This window comes from Bos taurus, chromosome 11 (genome assembly GCF_002263795.3).
Source record: "Bos taurus isolate L1 Dominette 01449 registration number 42190680 breed Hereford chromosome 11, ARS-UCD2.0, whole genome shotgun sequence".
Taxonomy (NCBI): domain Eukaryota; kingdom Metazoa; phylum Chordata; class Mammalia; order Artiodactyla; family Bovidae; genus Bos; species Bos taurus.
This window is the reverse complement of record NC_037338.1, coordinates 19,684,180-19,705,621: the sequence shown is the minus strand read 5'-3', so window position 1 is coordinate 19,705,621 and position 21,442 is coordinate 19,684,180. Positions and strand designations below refer to the sequence as shown.

Here is a 21,442-nt window from a genome sequence, read left to right as displayed (position 1 = left end):
GCAAGATCCTCTATGACCCACCCCCTAGAGTAATGGAAATAAAAGTAAACAAGTGGGACCTGATTAAACTTCAAAGCTTTTGCACAGCAAAGGTAACTATAAGCAAGGTGAAAAGACATCCCTCAGAACGGGAGAAAATAATAGCAAATGAAACAACTGACAAGGATTAATTTCCAAAATATACAAGCAGCTCATACAACTCAGTACCAGAAAAACAAACAACCCAATCAAAAAGTGGGGGAAAGACCTAAACAGACATTTCTCCAAAGAAGATATACAGATAGCTAACAAACACATGAAAAGATGCTCAACATCGCTCATTATTAGAGAAATGCAAATCAAAACCACCATGAGATATCACCTCACACCGCTCAGAATGACCATCATCAAAAAGTCTACAAACAAAAATGCTTTAGAGGGTGTGAAGAAAAGGGAACGCTCTTGCACTGTTGGTGGGAATATAAATTGATACAGCCACTATGGAAGACGGTATGGAGATTCCTTTATGGAAGACAGTATGGAGATTCCTTAAAAAACTAGGAATAAAACTACCATATGACCCAGCAATCCCACTCCTGAATAAACCCTGAAGTTGAAAAAGACACGTGTATCCCATTGTTCATTGCAGCACTATTTACAATAGCTAGAACATGGAAGCAACCTAGATGTCCATCAACAGATTAATGGATGAAGTTGCGGTACATATACACAATGGAATATTAGTCATAAAAAGGAATGCATTTGAGTCAGTTCTAATGAGGTGGATGAACCTAGAACCTATTACACAGAGTGAAGTAAGTCAGAAAGAGAAAGATGAATATCATATACTAATGCATATTTCTCCACTCTTCTCCAGTAGCATATTGGGCACCTACCAACTTGGGGAGTTTATCTTTCAGTGTCATACCTTTTTGCCTATTCATACTGTTCATGGGGTTCTCAGGCAGGAATACTGAAGTGGTTTGCCATTCCCTTCTCCAGTGGACCACGTTTTGTCAGAACTCTCTGCCATGACCCCTCTGTCATTGGTGGCCCTACGAGGCATGGCTCATAGTTTGCTTGAGCTAGACAAGGCTGTGGTCCATGTGATGAGATTGGTTAGTTTTCTGTGATTGTGGTTTTCATTCTGTCTGCCCTATGATGGATAAGAATAAGAGGCTTATGGAAGCTTCCTGATGGGAGAGCCTGACTGAGGGGGAAACTGGGTCTTGTTCTGATGGTCCAGGCCATTTTCAGATAAATCTTTAATCCAATTTTCTATTGATGGGCAGGGCTGTGTTCCCTCCCTGTTGCTTAACCTGAGGCCAAACTGTGGTGGAGGTAGTGAAGATGATAGCGACCTCCTTCAAAAGGTCCATGCACGCACTGCTGCACTCAGTGCCCCCAACCCTGTAGCAGGCCACCGCCGACCCACACCTCTGCCAGAGACTCCTGGGTACTCATGGACATGTCTGGGTCAGTTTCTTGTGGGGTCACTGCTCCTTTCTCCTGGGACCTGGTGCACACAAGGTTTTGTTTGTACCCTCCAAGAATCTGTTTCCTCAGTTCCTGTGTAAGTTCTGGTGGTTCTATGGTGGGGTTAATGGTGACCTCCTCCAAGAGGGCTTATGCCATACCCAGGTCTGCTGCCCCCAGAGCCCCTCCAGCAGGCCACTGCTGACCCGTACCTCCACAGGTGACACTCAGACATAGTTCTGGATCAGTCTTTGTGGGTTGGGTGTGCATTTTGTGACCTTCCCAGGTCTGAGCAGCTCAGGTGACCAACTGCTTGGAGATTGCACTGTCCCAGGTGGGCCATGTGCCTTAATGACCTCCTCGTCCCGGCCACTCGGTTTCCCAGGTGTACTGCTAGAGCAAAAACACCCAGTTGTGGATGTGACAGGTGATGGTAGTAAAGTCCGATGCTGTAGAGAGCAATATTGCATAGGAACCTGGAATGTTAAGTCCATGACTCAAGGCAAATTGGAAGTGGTCAAACAGGAGATGGCAAGGGTGAACATCGACATTTTAGGAATCAGTGACCTAAAATGGACTGGAATGGGTGAATTTAATTCAGATGACCATTATATCTGCTACTGTGGGGATGAATCCCTTAGAAGAAATGGAGTACCCATCATAGTCAACAAGAGTCCAAAATGCAGTACTTGGATGCAATCTCAAAAATGACAGAATAATCTCTGTTCATTTCCAAGGCACCATGCATTATCACAGTAATCCAAGTCTATGCCCTGACCAATAATGCTGAAGAAGCTGAACAGTTCTGTGAAGGACCTACAAGACCTTCTAGAACTAATACCCAAAAAAGGTGTCATTTTCATTATAGGGGACTGGAATGCAAAAGTAGGAAGTCAAGAGATACCTGGAGTAACAGGCATATGTGGCCTTGGAGTACAAAACAAAGCAGGGTGAAGGCTAACAGAGTTTGCAAAGAAAACACACTGGTCGTAGCAAACGCCCTCTTCCAACAACACAAGAGAAGACTGTACACATGGATATCACCAGATGTCCAACACTGAAATCAGATTGATTGATTATATTCTTTGCAGCCAAAGATGGAGAAGCTCTATACAGTCAGCAAAAACAAGACCGGGAGCTGACTGTGGCTCAGATCATGAACTCCTTATTGCCAAATTCAGACTTAAATTGAAGAAAGTAGGAAAAACCACTAGATCATTCAGGTATGACCTAAATCAAATCCCTTATACAGTGGAAGTGACAATTAGATCCAAGGGATTAGATCTGATAGAGTGCCTGAAGAACTATGGATGGAGATTCGTGACTTTGTACAAGAGGCAGTGATCAAGACCATCCCCAAGAAAAAGAAATGCAAAAAGGCCAAATGGTTGTTTGATGAAGCCTTACAAATAGCTGAGAAAAGAAGAGAAGTGAAAGGCAAAGGAGAAAGGGAAATATATACCCATTTGAATGCAGAGTTCCAAAGAACAGCAAGGAGAGAGAAGAAAGCCTTCCTCAGTGATTAGTGCAAAGAAATAGAGGAAAACAATAGAATGGGAAAAGATTAGTGATCTCTTCAAGAAAATTAGAGATACCAAGGGAACATTTCATGCAAAGATGGGCACAATAAAGGACACAAATGATATGGACCTGATAGAAGCAGAGGATAAGAAGAGGCAGCAAGAATACACAGAAGAACTATACAGAAAAAAAAAAAAAAAGAACTATACAGAAAAGATCTTCATGACCCAGATAACCACGATGGTGTGATCACTCACCTAGAGCCAGACATCCTGGAATGTGAGGTCAAGTGGGCCTTAGGAAGCATCACTGTGAAGTGAAGAGGAACTCAAAAGCCTCTTGATGAAAGTGAAAGTGGAGAGTGAAAAAGTTGGCTTAAAGCTCAACATTCAGAAAACAAAGATCATGGCATCTGGTCCCATCACTTCATGGGAAATAGATGGGGAAACAGTGGAAACAGTGTCAGACTTTATTTTTCGGGGCTCCAAAATCACTGCAGATGGTGACTGCAGCCATGAAATTAGAAGACGCTTACTCCTAGGAAGGAAAGTTACGACCAGCCTAGATAGCACATTCAAAAGCAGAGACATTACTTTGCCAACAAAGGTTCATCTAGTCAAGGCTATGGTTTTTCCTGTGGTCATGTATGGATGTGAGAGTTGGACTGTGAAGAAGGCTGAGCACTGAAGAATTGATGCTTTTGAACTGTGGTGTTGGAGAAGACTCTTGAGAGTCCCTTGGACTGCAAGGAGATCCAACCAGTCCATTCTGAAGGAGATCAGCCCTGGGATTTCTTTGGAGGGAATGATGCTGAAGCTGAAACTCCAGTCCTTTGGCCACCTCATGCGAAGAGTTGACTCATTGGAAAAGACTCTGATGCTGGGAGGGATTGGGGGTAAGAGGAGAAGGGGACGACAGAGGATGAGATGGCTGGATGGCATCACCGACTCGATGGACGTGAGTCTCAGTGAACTCTGGGAGTTGGTGATGGACAGGGAGGCCTGGCGTGCTGCGATTCACGGGGTCGCAAAGAGTCGGACACGACTGAGCGACTGATCTGATCTGATCTGAGTGGAGGTGATGGAATTCCAGTTGAGCTATTTCAAATCCTGAAAGATGATGCTGTGAAAGTGTTGCACTCAATATGCCAGCAAATTTGGGAAACTCAGCAGTGGCCACAGGACTGGAAAAGGTCAGTTTTCATTCCAATCCCAAAGCAAGGCAATGCCAAAGAATGCTCAAACTACCATACAATTGCACTCATCTCACACACTAACAAAATAATGCTCAAAATTCTCCAAGCCAGGCTTTAACAGTACGTGAACCGTGAACTTCCAGACATTCAAAGTGGATTTAGAAAAGACAGAGGAACCAGAGATCAAATTGCCAACATCCGTTGGATCATCAAAAAAGCAAGAGTTCCAGGAAAACATCTACTTCTGCTTTGTTGACTATGCCAAATCCTCTGACTGTGTGGATCACAACAAACTGTGGAAAATTCTTGAAAAGATGGGGTTACTAGACCACCTGACCTGCCTCCTGAGAAATCTGTATGCAGGTCAAGAAGCAACAGTTAGAACTGGACATGGAACAACAGACTGGTAGCAAATCGGGAAAGGAATGCGTCTGGTTCCAAATCGGGAAAGGCTGTAGTCACCCTGCTTATTTAACTTACATGCAGAGTACATCGTGCGAAATGCCAGACTGGATGAAGCACAAGCTGGAATCATGATGGCTGGGAGGAATATCTATAATCTCAGATATGCAGATGAGACCACCCTCATGGCAGAAAGCGAAGAACTGAACATTCTCTTGATGAATGTGAAAGAGGAGTGAAAAAGTAGGCTTAAAACTCAACATTCAGAAAACGAAGATCAGAAAACGAAGATCATGGCATCCAGTCCCATCACTTCATGGCAAATAGATGGGGAAACAATGGAAAGAGTGCGAGACTTTTATTTTGGGGGGCTCCAAAATCACTGCCGATGGTGACTATAGCTTTACAATAAAGACGCTTGCTCCTTGGAAGAAACGCTATGACCAAACTAGACAGCGTATTAAAAAGCAGAGACATTACTTTGCCAACGAAGGTCCATCTAGTTAAAGTGATGGTTTTTCCAGTAGTCATGTATGGATGAGAGAGTTGGACTATAAACAAAACTGAGTGCCTAAGAATTGATGCTTTTGAACTGTGGTGTTGGAGAAGACTCTTGAGAGGCCCTTGGACTGCAGGGTGATCCAACCAGTCCATCCTAAAGGAAATCAGTCCTGAATATTCATTGGAGGGACTGATGCTGAAGCTGAAACTCCAATACTTTGGCCACCTAATGTGAAGAACCAACTCAGTGGAAAAGACCCTGATGCTGGGAAAGATTGAAGGCCGGAGGAGAAGGGGACGACAGGAGATGAGATGGTTGGATGGCATCGCTAACGCGATGGACATGAGTTGAGTAGGCTCTGGGAGTTGGTGATGGACAGGGAGGCCTGGCATGATGCAGTCTATGGGATCACAAAGTCAGACACGACTGAGCAACTGAACTGAACTAAACACATACACAGAATGTAGAAAAATGATACTGAAGAATTTATTTGCAGGGTAGCAGTGGAGGAACAGACATGGAAAGAGACTTACGGACATGGGGAGAGAGGAGGAGAGGGTGAGATGTATGGAGAGAGTAGCATGGAAGTTTACATTACCATATGTAAAATAGCCAATGGGAATTTGCTGTATGTCTCAAGAAACTCAAATGGGCTCTTTATCAACCTGGATGGGTGGGATAGGAAGGTAGATGGGAGGGAGGTTCAGAAGGGAGGAGATACATATATATACACCTATGGCTGATTCATGTTGAGGTTTGACAGAAAGCAACAAAACCCTGTAAAGCAATTACCTTTCAATTAAATAAATTTTAGAAAATGTTACGAAAATACTAGTTTTTATTTATCAGTGTAGCACAGGATGAAAAGGGTTAGTAATAAGCTGTATTAGTGAAGGTTTGAGTAAATAACACCCTCATGTTACTGATGAGACTATAAGTTGGATCCAGAAATAGAGGAATAACTTAACACTGTCAAGAAAAATTACATATGCATTTATCTTTTGATCCAGTAAGGCATACTTTAGAAATTTAGTCCACGGATAAATTAAGTATTTGTGTGTGCATGCATAAGATTCCTGAAAAGAAACCTCCAAAATGTAGTAACATTGTTTGCCTTGAGTAAAGGTGGGAGTGAGATAGGGGTGATGATGGAAGTATACTTTTCACTATCTTTTTAATTTTTCAAATTTTGAAGCTCATGAATTTTATACCAGTACAAACTTATAGATAAGAGATGAGAGGGAATGGAGAGTTCAGACACTTTGGAGGAATCATTACTTTTGAACCTTACAGTTTTGTGCTCTTTGTAGAGAAAAAGGCATTATTGGAGACTGGACAGCAAATGTCTTACACTGTTTCAAAACGAATCTGGATCAAAGTATTATAAGGTAAAAATTTCACATCTTTTAAAAATATGTACATTAAAATACTGTGTGTTTTCCAAATATATCCAAGTAATATTTATTAGTTGTTATATTGGATTACAGCTCTGCCTAATATAGTTTCTAGAAGTCACTGTTAAGATCCTTGTAAAAGCAAGTATCCTCTACCCCTCCATCTCATCCCTTGCAACAGCCTTGCTGCCGAAGTTTTTTTTGTTGTTGTGCGATTCTTTTTTTCTGGCCTATGAGGTTGCTGCTGTTTTCCTTCTGGGTACCAGGTGGTCCTCCGTATCAGTGGATGTCTAGCCATTTTATATAGGGGACTTGACCCTTGCATACGAAAAGACAACTAGACTGTGATTTAGATTAGACTATGAGAAGTCCTGTGATTATTGCTGATCAGAAGAAGCCATTGTGGTATTCAGCATTTCTTCCATTTTCCATTTTACCTTAGACCCCAATTCCCAGATGCTTCTTTTGGCTCTTTTTTATATAATTCTCTTTGCTCAACTTGCTCCACATTTTGCCATGTCACCAGTTGACACCAGATAAAATTGTTAGTATAGTGATTGTATCAGGAAGAAAGAAAATAGAGACTAATGAATTGCTTTGAATTGGTTGGGTTTTTCTAAAGAAGTTTTCTACTTTAGGAAGTAGACTAAACATAAATGATTGTTAAAGTTATGGACAGAACCAGAATAGAGCACTTACACTTATTCTGACATACTCCTTTGCTGCTGTTATTTCTTTCTCGTTCTCCTTTGGGGCCATATCTTGCAGATGGCAGCCAGTAGAGTTGTTGTTGAGATGACTTCCTGACAGCTGGGATATGGCAGGTGTTGGCTATAGCAGCAACCGCCCTTCTAAATCCTTTCTTTCTAATGATCTGCTACAGGCCTGAATTACTAGCTTGGTTATTATACTCCATGCTCTCTGCCTTTGTCCTTGATGGACATGCAGATCATTCAGAGCAGATACCCTCGTAAGACTTGACTGTGTGTCCATGTGCCACATTCACATACTTGTGTTTGTCTTTAGTGGTATTCATTAGAAATGCATATCTTTGATTGTTTAGTGTATTTGAAAAAAAGCCCACATATTCATGTTTCCTAACGCTTAGTTCTTTACTTCAGGAAATTCCACTTTCAGAAATTCTCCGCATATCTTCACCACAAGATTTCACAAGCATTTCACAAGGCAGCAACCCACACTGTTTTGAAATCATCACTGATACTATGGTATACTTTGTTGGTGAGAACAATGGGGACAGCTCTCACAATCCTGTTCTTGCTGCCACTGGAGTGGGACTTGATGTAGCACAGAGCTGGGAAAAAGCAATTCGCCAAGCTCTCATGCCTGTGACGCCTCAAGCCAGTGTCTGTACTTCTCCAGGCCAAGGGAAAGATCACAGTAAGCAATAAGCTTCTTGATGACTTTTTCCCCATTTGGTTCTTAAGTGTTTTGTGGGTGCAGTTGTGTTTCTGTATTTATTTTAAGCCTCATTTTTAGAATCAATACCGTTAGTCAATTGCTTTATAAAATTATGTTGGTCATAGTATGTGCTTGCAGTCCCCAGAGCGAGGCTCCAGAGTCAAGTCTGCCTGCATTTAAATCTTGGCTCTGCTGACCTGTTATGTGATCTTGGCAAGTACTTTCCTTTTCTGTAACGAACCTGCTGTATAGAGTTGTCAGCATTAAATGAAAGAGAACCAGAAGGGGTTAAGTAAGCTAATAGTATTAGGATGGTGCTTCATGGTGGGATTTTCAGTCTGTAAAGCGTTGCAGTTCACATAGTACTTATAAAATGTATGAAGTCAGAAGTGCTGCATTCGTTTTAACTGAATTAAAACATTCAGAAACATTAAAAAAATATATTGAAACACATGTGCTTTGCACCAACAAAATTTATAAAATAAAACCTAAATTTGTTTTAAGTTTCAAGTGAATACTTAATCACAAAGCCATAGTAAAATATCACTTCCCTGCACCCACCCCCCCATTGACATTACGTCATTTATGGTGAAACAGCTTTCATTCATCAGGCAAATACATTTAAATTGAAAGAGATGTCAGCCTCTTTTCTTTTCTAGCTGCACTGCACAGCTTGTGGGATCTTAGTTCCCCGACCAGGGACTGAGCCCAGCAGTGAAAGCACCGAGTCCTAACCCCTGGATGGACAGGGAATTCCCTCAACCAGTTTCTGTATGCCTTTTATTTCAGTTAAGCTATGCTGCTTAGTATACCTCATCTTGGCATTATGCTAGGCCCTGAGCTAGAATACAAAAGAAATACAGAGATTTTTTTAAAGATAGGCAGGGAAATAGGTACATAAAGCAGTAGAGTGCAAAAAGGAGCAGTGCATTTCTCAAGGACTCAGATACAGATAGGAAGGTAAGTGGAGACTTCATGATAGAGAAGCCTGATTTGGACCTTGACCTTGGATCTCACATAAGTTAGGATAGGCAGAGCCAACCTAGGGGTGTGCGTGGAATTAAGGGGACCTGTGATCAAAGGCATGAGGGTAATGACCATGAAAATGTCTGGTGTTGAATATTGATTCTGAAAGGATGAATAAAATGGATAATCACAATGTTTCTTAAATTTGAGGGGATTTTAGAACTGTCTGATATTCAGTTGGACCTTTCACCCCAGAAAATAATGCAGATACAGAACACAAATTTTATATATAATTGGATTTAGGATCCTTCTCAAGCCCATCCATGGACTCTTCCTAGGATTATAAGCCCCTAAGGACAGACTGCAAAAGGGCTAAGGGAGAATGAAAGCCCAGTTCTGCCACTTTGCTAGCTTCATGGTCTTGGCTTCTTCAGTTCTCTCATCTAAAGGGAGAATGATATAATAATTGCATATGATGCACTTAGCACCATTCCTGACCTAGTTGTGGCACTCTTACTGTGCAGCTGCTGCTGTTGCTGCTGTCCTTATAACAACCAGTCTGGAGCAGAGTTCTCCTGGGAAGTGATAGAAATGAAAACTGGATGGAGTTAAGACAGTGGAGGCCTTTGAAACATAATAAATATTAACTTAAACTAGAAAACTGGAACTACTGAAAAGCAGAGTTTTAGGCTCATTCATTTTATTGATGCTGTGCTTTTTTGGTCTCTTGCATTAATATTTGATTTTTGGGGTTATTTAAAGTTGACTTAATATTTTTAAATTGACAATATTTTAAAATGGAGTTTCCACAGTCATTTACTTATTTTTTGATGTATAGTTGCTTACATTTTCTTCTTAATGAAGTTTTATGTTTTTATATTTGGGATTATAAAAGAAATTTCTTACCTTTTTCTTTATCACTGAGATTCTAGATGTTTGAGAACTAGTCTCTTGCTTTACTTTTCTCATTTCTAATTTTCTTGTCAGTTACTTCCTTTGCTTACCAAAGTAATATAGACATTTAAACTTTATAGAAATATGTAATATAAAATGAGAATGTCTTCCCTATATGCATGTGACGTGTCCCCCTATTCCCAGTTGTATATCTCCCCCCTCAGAAAACCATTATTAATAGTTTGGTGTATATTTCTTTTGGGGGTGGCTTGGGAAGAGGGAAGTCTATTCTATTTGTACGGTCTTGTTATATTTTTATTTTCATAAAAGTCATGTTTGTTGTAAAAGATGTATGATCTTTTTACAACTTGATTTTATGAACTATTTAATGTCATATTTCAGAATTATATGTTTATATAATTTTAATGTTTTATGACAATAATGCATACTTTCTATACATTTTTTAAACAGTCTAGAAGCATATAAAAAAATCTTTGTTCCTCAACCCCATCTCTCTCCCTCACCAGAAGTGATCATATTTTGTTTGCTTTTCATATGCCACTACCCTGAAACATACCTTTTTAACTTAATAATATAAATAGCTTTCTGACTCAGTACTTACAGCCCTGCATCCTTAAATGTGTAGATAGAATTCTTTTGTATGGATGTGTATTCTATTTTACCAGTTTCCTGTTGATGGATCAGTATTGTTTAGGGATAAATTTTGTTTTAATGTAATGCTATTATCTGTATGTTAGCTAGTTTTTAAAATTTAATGTACTGTAAGCATTCACATGTCAGTAAATATTAGTATTACTAAGTTATATACTAAGTTTTTTTCCCCATATTATCATTCATTTTACAGAAGATTTGTCTACCAGTATCTCTGTATCTAATTGTCAGATCCAAGAGAATGTGGTAAGTAAATATTACAGCTGAAATATGAAGATTGGGTAATTAAGGAAAATAAAATGTGAAAGTCTTACTAGAAAATAAGTTTAAAAAAAAAAGAAAGAAAATAAGTTTATAACCCAGAGTACTGTGCAGTTTGCCTGAAGACACTAGACTGAACTGTGTGGGTGGTAACTTCCTGGAGGAGTTCTGCTTTATGAAGGAAACTGAGGCAGTTTCCTTTTAAATTATAAAAATAAAGTTAACTTTTTCATAAGTGGCATTAGTATATTACAGAGTGATAGACTAGTTCAAAGAGAAGAGAGAGGCTACTTGCTGGGTCAGAGCAGGGAAAACTTCCTAAAGGAAGTAGAACTTGAAATATACTTAAAAAGAGTTTTGACACGAGTGCTGAGAGGATGGCAGTGAGAGAAAATTTCATGAAAGTACAGAGAAGCAGAAAATGCAGGATTTTAAGGCAGAGTGAGGACTCAGTTGAGCTGGTACACGTGGGGGTTTACATTAGGGGTCAGCATACTTTCTATAAGGGGATGGAAGTAAATATTTTAGGCTTTGCAGACTATATACAGTTATAAACTCAACTCTGCTGCCATTGTGAGAAAGCCATAGTCAGTACATACAGGAATGAGCTTGAGTGTTTTCCAGTATAAGTTTTTTTGTGAACACTTATATTTGAATTTCATATAATTTCATGTTTTACAAGATGACATTATTGTGATTTTTTTTTCAACCATTTAAAAATGTAAACTGTTCTTAGTTCAGAAGCCATACAGAAAGAGGCAGCAGGCTGGATTTGGCCCACAAGCCTAGTTTGCCAGCTCCTGGATTAGTTAGAAAAAAGGCTAGAAAAAGAAGCCCAAAAGCTGTATATAAATTTATTTGATTCAAATCTCTCTTACTCTTCAACTTGGGGCATCCAGCTGTTACTGTTCAGTAACACATAATCATTGGGTTTTCTAAGATTGTATAGAAACTGGATATCCAGTAGTGTTGTGGGGGATGGAGGGTTTCAGGGAGGTTTGATCTGTGTGTCTCTTGTCCAGGCAGCATGTGTGCATGTGCAGTCGCTTCAGTCGTGTCCAACCCTGTGGACAGCAGCCTAGCAGGCTTCTCTGTCCCTGGGATTCTCCAGGCAAGAATATTGGAGTGGGTTGGTAGGTAGCAAAGGAACCAGAGTACTGGGGAGAGAAAGAAGTTTTCTCATTTCATTTTTACAGATGAAAAGACCAAGTCCCAGGGAATTCAGCTTATTTAAGATTACCTAATTTAAGTGGAAATGAGGGGTTTGTGGAAGTACTGATTTTTATATGCCAGGCACTAGACTTGACACTTTATATATCTTCATTTAATTCACTTAAAAATCCAGTAAGATAGATGTTATTATATTTGCTTTACTAATGAGGGAATGAGGCCTGGTTTATTCAATCCAGTGACTACCATGAGAAAGCACTGTCTGGGAATGTAACACTGAACAAAATAAGTGTAGTCCCTGGCGTCTTGGAGACTGTAGCACATACCCAAATGAGACCTTGACTGAGGATCTGTGGAAAGGATTGGAGAATGCTTTCTAAGAATATTCTGACAGCAGCAGCCACTAATGGGAAAAAAAGAGGAAAGGGAAGGAAGAAGATTGAGGAGTGGATATGAGTTACACATATTTCATCAGTCTTTCAAAATAAGTCTCAAAAATACAAATCTCAAAAATACAAAACTTTGAGTTTTTCTTTGAAGTCAAAAATAGCAAATCTCTTTAATAGTAAAGTTGGTAAAACTTTCTTCTTAATTTTTATGTTAATTTACTTTTTATAGATCACTACTTAATAAATATATTTTTTAATTCAAATCATTTTTCCCCCAGTGGTGGTCTTACAGAATACATTATAGTTGTACATTAAGAGTCATAGTAAAGTTGGTCTTTTTTAGGACAGAGAATGTCAGTATTTCATAAAGTATTTTGTGAAAAAGAAATCCCTCAACCATTAAAAACTGAAATGTATGTAAGTATTTGAATGAAAAGAATCAGAGATATGGACATGGTTTCATGGAACTAATAACACTTATTCTTTCCCAAATAGGACATCAGTACCGTTTACCAGATCTTTGCAGATGAGGTACTTGGTTCAGGCCAGTTTGGTATCGTCTATGGAGGTAAGTAAGCAGTTGCAGCCTTTTGCATATTGTAGATAATGTATAAAATTAGGAAATCTAAAAATCATCTGCCAGTTGTTAGCATGTTTTCACAATTTTGCAAGTGGTTTCTTCCTCAGAGATTAATCTGCATAGTTTTAGATAAGTCCTTTTCACTATAACTTAGTATTAATTTCTTAATTTAAATTGAAAACTTTAAAAAGAAACAGAGAATCCGAAAATTCACAGTAGTTTTCGTCGTTTCTTGTAGCTTACACAGAAAGATCTTTGTGTGGCTTGAAGTTTGTGTTGGACTCTGAGAGTTCATTTACTGAAGTATGTGCCCCACTGGTTTTCCCACACAGTTGCCCGTTTGTCTGCGGTTGGCACACATGATTTATCAGGTCTAACACCTGAAATCTTACCTCACTCTGACTTACATTGCCGAAGCCTTTTAACCTCACTGTGCCTCAGTATCTTCATCAGTTTAATGGGGCTTATACAGCCTAGCCTGTATTCATTAATGTATGTAAAGCTACTTTACAAGCTATGATGCAAGGTAGAAAAGTAATGTTAAACCATTTGCATTCCTTACCACAACTAGTTGGCCTTTCTGCTTGAAGATTTACCCTAATATATAGTTAAATCACTCTGCAAAGAACCTAGAATAAAATGAATTCCATGGTACAGTGTTTCTATCTTGACAGAATTTCTGAAGACTAAGTCACATAGTTAATTTTCATTTATTTAATAAGGTGGATTATTTTTCAGCAGACAGGTTCATTCAAATTCCCTGCTATTTCAAATAACAAAACAGCCTTTATTAGAGGCAGTTACTATAAGGGAAAATTATAGTAATTATAGATGAGTGATGGAGAAAGAACAAAATGAGCCTGCCCCCTAAAAGAAATACAAAAGTAAATACATATCAATTTCAGTTTGTGGACGACTTCCTAATGAAACTTCTGTATTGTATGTGACATCAATTTGCATCTTCTTTCTTACCTGAACTTTTTTGAAAAATAGGAAAACACAGAAAGACTGGAAGGGATGTGGCTATTAAAGTAATTGATAAGATGAGATTCCCCACAAAACAGGAAAGTCAGCTCCGTAATGAAGTGGCTATTTTACAGGTAAAAAGTTGCTTTGTATTGGTTTTCATTTTGAACCAGCAAGATTTGGTTTTTGTTTTCTTTCTTCGCATCTTATAACATTTTGGCTCAGTGAGAGGCCAGTGAGCTTCTGAATTAACTCCCTTTTTTTAAAAAAGGGCAAAATTACGTTACAGTAATCTAGGAGTTAAAAGGACTGACATTATGGTAGTAGGTTATTGGGAACACGTTTTCATAAGTAAAGTGTTAAATTTAAAAAGCTCAAATTTCATTCTTAACTCATCACTCCATGAACTATAAAAAACACTTTGATACTTCTACCACCGGATTTCATTATAACAGTTTAATCCATCAAGCTATACTTTTAAAGATATATTGGCAGTGAGTTAAATTCCATAAAATAAATTACTATGAGTTTTTATTCTCATGTAACATGTTTATCTATTTTGGAAGTCATCTAGAAGATTAAAAGTTAGCTTTATTTTTCTGAATACATTTAATTTATAATATGCAAATGTTTATTGATTCATTGTGTAGCTTTTGCATGGTATTTAAGAAAATGTTAATAGTTAATGCTGTCAGAGCCCTATTTGCTTGTGGGTGAAGTTCAAGAAGACCCAGCCTATTGAACTTGGTGCTTCTTTGGAGAAGAAGGTAAGAAAGTTGTAAACATGTAATTAAGTTTACATTTATTACATTACTGGTCACTGTTACTAACACCTGCCTCACTTTTTCCCAGATGATCAAAAGATGGTGGTCTACAAGCTACCTGTGTGGTCACTTCAAGGCTGCCTCCTCCTATGAAGCTACCTTTAAAATAGTCTGAATAGTAGCATTCAGACTCTGCATTAGGGTTTGAAAATATTGTTAGAGATCTTTTTTCATATCTAATTTTGGACTCTTTCTCAATATCCAGTTTTTATGCAAAAAATAAATATTAAGGATTTATTCATAAGACTTGATTTCTCCTTGTCACTTTTTAAAGTTTTATTGTAGTTGATTTACAATGTTGTGTTAATTTCTGCTATACAACAAAGTAACTCACACACACACACACACACATACATATATATTCTCCTCCATTATGGTTTATCATAGGATAATGAGTATAGTTCCTGTGCTGTACAGTAGGACCTTGATGCTTATCCATCCTGTGTGTACTGGTTTGCATCTGCTGATCCCAAACTCCTAATCCATCCTTCCCCCACCCCTTCCCCCCAGTCTGTTCTTTATTTCTGTGAGTCTGTGTCTGTTTCATAGAAATGTTCATTTGTGTCAGACTTTAGATTCCAGATATAAGTTCTCCTTGTAACTTTGATCACAAATACAGTTCTGAACTAAATAGTGAAGCTTATATCTCCCATGTTACCAACTGCAGATGTTAATAAAACTAAGTTTAGGAATTTGCAGGTAATATACAATGTAAACACTTTATTATTATATCACTCTGGTTCTTTTCATTGATATTGCCTGACTGGGAACAGAATTAAATAATTGTAGTATGGGGGATTTTGTTCCTTTCATTTCATAACAATGTGGTAATGTAAAATCTTTTGTTATTGCCTGAAGAGGGTAGTAGAGTAGTGGGAGAAAAGATGAAGTGCTCTCCTGGCTCCCTATGTAAATAGGAAATTCAGTATTTTCCCCTTCTCTTCTTGGAAATTACCCAGAAGGTACACGAAAAATGATAAACAGAAAAGCATACTCTAATATAGATAGAAAGTTCAGATATACAAAATAGGTAGAAGTTTTTCCAAAAACAGTGGAGATGGACCGGGCAAATGTACAAAGAGGCATCACAACAAGAACTGGTTTTGCTGGCTCTTTCTGAGGTCTACAGTCATGACAGCCTCTCTGGGTTTCTCTCAGATAGAAGAAAGTGAAGGGGCATCATGACCTAGTAAGATTTAATTCAAGAAAAAACATGAAGTGAATTAAGAAGGGCGCACTCAGTGGAAGAGTGCAAATCACGTTAAACCAAATGACGTCAATAACTTTAAAGGAAAACTAGTGACCATACTAGAGAAGGCAGTGGCACCCCACTCCAGCACTCTTGCCTGGACAATCCCATGGACAGAGGAGCCTGGTGGGCTGCCAGTCCATGGGGTCGCTAAGAGTTGGACACAACTGAGCGACTTCACTTTCACGCACTGGAGAAGGAAATGGCAACCCACTCCAGTGTTCTTTCCTGGAGAATCCCAGGGACGGGGGAGCCTGGTGGGCTGCCGTCTATAGGGTCGCACAGAGTCGGACACGGCTGAAGCGACTTAGCAGCAGCAGCAGCAGTGACCATACAGGGAAGAACAGACAAATACACAGATGTCCATGACAGATGAAGTAGACAAAGCTAAGTAAGAACAGAAGAGGCCTAAACATTATAAGGTAGATATAACCAGTTTATATTGAACTCTGTACCCACAAATAAATAAATACTTTATTAGCTAAAAAACAGTTTTTTATCTTAATGTACTAAAACTGCAAATAAATTATAAAATTGGGGAAAAGAAATCTCCCACCATCTGAAAAAAAACTTTTAAAGTCTTAATTCTTGAATCAGAGAGTAAAATCATGACCCACGTATTTAGAAAATAATTATGAAAATACTGTTTATCAGAGCTTTTAAACTACTACTCATAGAAATGTCAAATACTTAATGAGGAAGGAATGAAAATAATGAATTGAGTCCAACTCAAGTTAAAGGAGGAACAGTCAACCTGAGGAAAACAGAATTAACAAAGATAAAACTGGAAGTTAATAAATTTAGTACAGTAAATCCAAAAGCTGGTTAGCTATGTGGGTGGGATAACAACAAAATAAGTGAATCAAAATATAAGAAAACAAAAACATTTTGGGAGGATGATCACAAATACTGAAAAAAATTAAGGGAATCTTAAGATACTATCTTGGTGGCTCAGCTGGTAAAGAACCGCGTGCAATGCAGGAGACCTGGGTTCGATCCCTGGGTTGGGAAGATCCCCTGGAGGAGGGCATGGCTACCCACTCCAGTATTCTGGCCTGGAGAATTCGGTGGACTGTATAGTCCATGGGGTCACAAAGAGTTGGACACGACTGAGCGACTCTCACTCACTAAGATACTATATTGTGCAACTCTACTAGGTAAACTTGAAAGCCTGGAGAAGATGATTAATTCTCTATGAAACTATAATTTACCAAAACAGACTCCAGAGGAAATGGGACATTAAATAAATAGAAGACGTTGTTAATAAGAATTATGTTACAGCATACTTCTGTTTTGGTGTGTTCATGCATATGTTCTCAAGGATGGCAGGGGTTGGGGGTGAGAAACTTGAGAGGTAATTTGGTGTATAGGGGACAGCTGGCCACACTTATAGCTCTAAATTGATCAGAGTTAGGACGTTTTGACTCTGCTTACTGCCATTATCACGCCCCACAACTGGGGTATTTCACTTTATCTACTATTAAGATTGTATCACTTTTTATTTTGCCACCTGGAACACCATCATTAAATTATTTTAAGCTGATTATAAATAATATTTACTTTGTGCTTGCTGTGCATTTTCTAAACAGTTTTAAAACACCAACCATGATTCAGAAGTTAAGCTAAAAATGACTAAGACACGGTCTCTGCTGTCAGTACTGTACTAGAGAGTAAGATATGTATACATGTAATTCAGTACTGTGGGATAAGTACCACTGCATGGAGAGTGCAGGGGCAACTGCTGCAGTAGTCCAGGGGAGAGGTAGTGTGAGCGAAAATTAAGGCATTACGGTGGGAACTGAGAATGATGGTGGATTCAAAACACATTTTAGACATGGAGCCCAACTTCACACAGGCTGGAAAAAAGTTTGCCCTCTTGGTGTAATTAGATATCCATAGTGTGAGAAAAAAAGCATAAGAAAAAACTATTTCTGTTAATGAGGATTAAAACATTTAATCACTTGGGCCAGTATTTAAGAACATATTTAAGTTTGAATAAGAAAAATGAAACCAGGTTATTGAAGATACTAAAATTCATCCAGAAATTTAGATTTATGTCCATAAAGAACCATTAAATGTTTTTGAGTATCGCTGGTTTCTCAAATTCACTTTTGAGGAAGTTTTGTTTTTAATACCAGTAAGATAGTTTGCTTTAAAAAAAAAAAAAAAAACAGTATCACATTCAGCTTTGTATTTTTCCAACTTGTGAGCCTGAAAGTGAAAGTCACTAAGTCGTGTCCAACTCTTTGTGACCCCACGGACTACACAGTCCATGGAATTCTCCAGGCCAGAATACTGGAGTGGGTAGCCTTTCCCTTCTCCAGCGGATCTTCCCAACCCAGATCTCCTGTATTGCAGATGAATTCTTTATGAGCTGAGCCACAAGGGAAGCCTAAGAATACTGGAGTGGGTAGCCTATCTCTTCTCCAGCAGATCTTCCTAACCCAGGAATCAAACTGGGCTCTCCTACATTGCAGGTGGATTCTTTACCAACTGAGCTATCAGGGAAGCCCCAACCTGTGCGCCTAATAGTGCTTAAGAAAAATGGGGTGATGGTGGTAGAGATGCTGAACCTGAAAGAGGGAAGACCAAATCAAGATATAATATGAGATCAGGACTTAAATGACTACCTTCAAGACAAAGCCACCTGTTGAGCCAAGACCTTTACAAACAGCCCTGAAGAACCAAAGCTGTGTAATTGGCTAAAACTTTGGTAGTTGGTGCCTATTTGTGGATAGCATAAAGTTAGAGTACCATCAGAAGATTAAAAAGATGACAAAGAAGGAAAAGCAGTAATGGACAAGGGCAGTTATATAATCAAAGTGGGGAGACATTCTTTCCCTTCCCGTGCATCTTCTCTTCAGTACAGAACTTTGAAAATCAAACTCCATGATCCTTTTTGTTTGCTTTTATTTTTCTGAGCTATCTTTTGTGCCATTATTCCATACAGTTAACTGCAGTACATTGTTAGATACTTGCATAGTAAAACTTTACTCAAGTTGGTCACCTAATATTCTGCAACTCTTCAGAATTTGCACCATCCTGGGATTGTAAACCTGGAATGTATGTTCGAAACCCCGGAAAGAGTTTTTGTAGTGATGGAAAAGCTACATGGAGATATGCTGGAAATGATTTTATCTAGTGAGAAAAGTCGACTTCCAGAACGAATAACTAAATTCATGGTCACACAGGTATTTTAAACTTTTTTTTTTTTTGAAACTAGAGAAAAATTAAGGACTATGGGAAATAGTAGTGTTTTTCACATATCAGGATATTGTGGGTGTTGTTACTTTGAAGAAGACAATAACACTTGGAGTTAAATCTTGATGAACTGTAATGGACTTTCCAAATTATTATACTGTTCAGGGGGGTCCAATTAGGATTTAGCTGTGACTTTTCCAGGAACAGAAAAAATTCTCTCTTCTTCAATAACAGATACTTGTTGCTTTGAGGAATCTACATTTTAAGAATATTGTGCACTGTGATTTAAAGCCAGAAAATGTGCTACTCGCATCAGCAGAGCCATTTCCTCAGGTGAGATATTCTCCAGAACCTTTTTAAAGTATGGTTGTAAATATCTGTGTGACAACATTGTGAAGCACACATGTAATGAAAGGCAGTGCTGTAGATTCAGTTCATAACTATCTACAGAAATAAAGTTTTTAGCTTGTAACTACCAGGGAGGATTTATACCTGAATAATTTGAATTGAGATTTTACTAATTATTGATATATTGTTTGTGTTCATGAAGACTTTTTACACCTAATAACTTTTTAGACCAGTTCTTAAGGAGTAATTTTTTTGTGATTTGTGCACAGTTCACCACTCCCCTGTAGTTTGGGAATATAGTAGGAAGAGGTAGCCTTGGTTGGTGCTTGGTCCTCAGGACAAATTCCCTATGAAATAAACTGAGGGATAACCCTGAAATGGGAAGACAAGATTTTGGCTGAGGCAGGCAGCCAACTCTTCCTCTTTAGAGTACTGTATTTCAAACATTCTCGACAAAACCCATGGAAGAATTACATTTCCCATCACCACCGGGGCTCACATACGTATGTTGATAATGTGTCTCCTGCATGTGATATACTCATTTTGTTTTTCACTTGGTTAAATTTTATTTCATTAAAACGTGTTCATCTTGATTCAGATTTATCTCATAACCTAAAAATGGTTCTTAACCCAAAGTCTGAATCATTTATCCTAAGGACTGTACGTTAGTGTTGCCTATGAATGTTTCTCATGACTGTCATCAACTCGAATAATTTATTTCCAAGTTATTGTTTATGTGCATTTATTTAAAAAACAATTAGACAAGAGGGCAACAGATGACTATTCTGTTGGTAAATACAACTTAGATTGTCCTTCAAAGAAAAAGATATATTTTAAAAAATTATTCAACTCTTTTTACATTTAAGGAAGTAATCATATTCCTCTTAGAATGCATATGAGAATAAAAGTAATCCCCTGTCTTTATGAGATCAAAAAGGTGCCATGAGCATTGATGCTATATTTTATTTTATTTTTTTTAGTTTGATAGAATTCAATAGTGAATCCCTGTATGCCTGGTGCTGTTTTGAATATTAATTATTCAATTATTAATTCAATATATTAATTATTGAATATTAATTAATGATGCTATATTTTAAATAAAGTGCTTCAATATATTATTTCATTTTATCTTCAAAGGAGTATGGGCAAAGGATGCACACCCCTCCAGCTAAGGTTAAAACTCGAACCTTCTAACCTCCATTAGGATCAAAGGGAAAATAATGTCATTTATTTGATACTCTTTTTTTTTTTCATCAAATGCTAGGCATGGCCACTCTTTTTTCAGTTGCCAAACTGCCAAGTCATCTTTATCAAAATGTTAGCTGAAATATGGCATTTAATGAGGGGGAAAAGAGTTCACATTTCTTCATGGTTGATAATCCTGTTCTTCAAATAGGATTTGAATCTCAGAGGAAGTAGCCAAATTCAGTAATGACACAAAACAAACATCATAAAAACACGTATGAAGGTCCATCTTTGCTTTCCAGTCATTATGTATATCACTGGTTTTTAGAGGCCAAATCCCTCATCTCTCAACTCATCTTAACGTTTTTAGTGAAGACATTTTGTGAATCTGGGCATTTCCCTCAGGGAAGTACTTGGCATTTGCTGCTCAGCATGGATGTATCCTTAATCACCAGAATTTGAACCTCTGCTAGAGGATAGGCAGCAAGCTCATTACATTTCCAGAGCTTTCTTTCCAAAAGAGCATGGTAGTGACTATGGCTACCCTCAGACATAACTCTTTTCAAATCTAAACATCTAACTGGCAATATTTTGTTCCATAGTCATAGAAAAGCTACTCTTAATTCTTTCAAGCAATCTCTAGTATTACTCTTTTACTGGCCACATTAATAGTTACCTTTTAACACACCTGGACTGGTGTGTATATATACTTGCCAATATATAGTGACCTTGGGAAGAGAGATTCTAGGATTAAGTAAAATAAAGGGTAAGTTTTTAAATATCATAACTTATTTTTCATTCAGCAAACACTTGAGTATCTTTATACAGGCACTGTGAGGCCACTATGGA

The 21,442-nt window shown here is 38.2% G+C and overlaps 1 protein-coding gene across 5 annotated transcripts in view; it reads left to right on the top strand.

Annotated features, from left to right (window-relative positions):
* PRKD3 (protein kinase D3) overlaps window positions 1–21,442 on the top strand; it is an 86,975-nt gene that overhangs the window by 59,365 nt on the left and 6,168 nt on the right. For all 5 annotated transcript variants that reach the window (XM_024998923.2, XM_005212648.5, XM_015473443.3 and 2 more), the window contains 7 exons: window positions 6,386–6,463; window positions 7,591–7,867; window positions 10,614–10,666; window positions 12,736–12,808; window positions 13,814–13,920; window positions 18,889–19,050; window positions 19,295–19,393. In XM_024998923.2, the coding sequence (XP_024854691.1) occupies window positions 6,386–6,463; window positions 7,591–7,867; window positions 10,614–10,666; window positions 12,736–12,808; window positions 13,814–13,920; window positions 18,889–19,050; window positions 19,295–19,393 (849 nt within the window). The remainder of the gene's footprint in view (window positions 1–6,385; window positions 6,464–7,590; window positions 7,868–10,613; window positions 10,667–12,735; window positions 12,809–13,813; window positions 13,921–18,888; window positions 19,051–19,294; window positions 19,394–21,442) is intronic.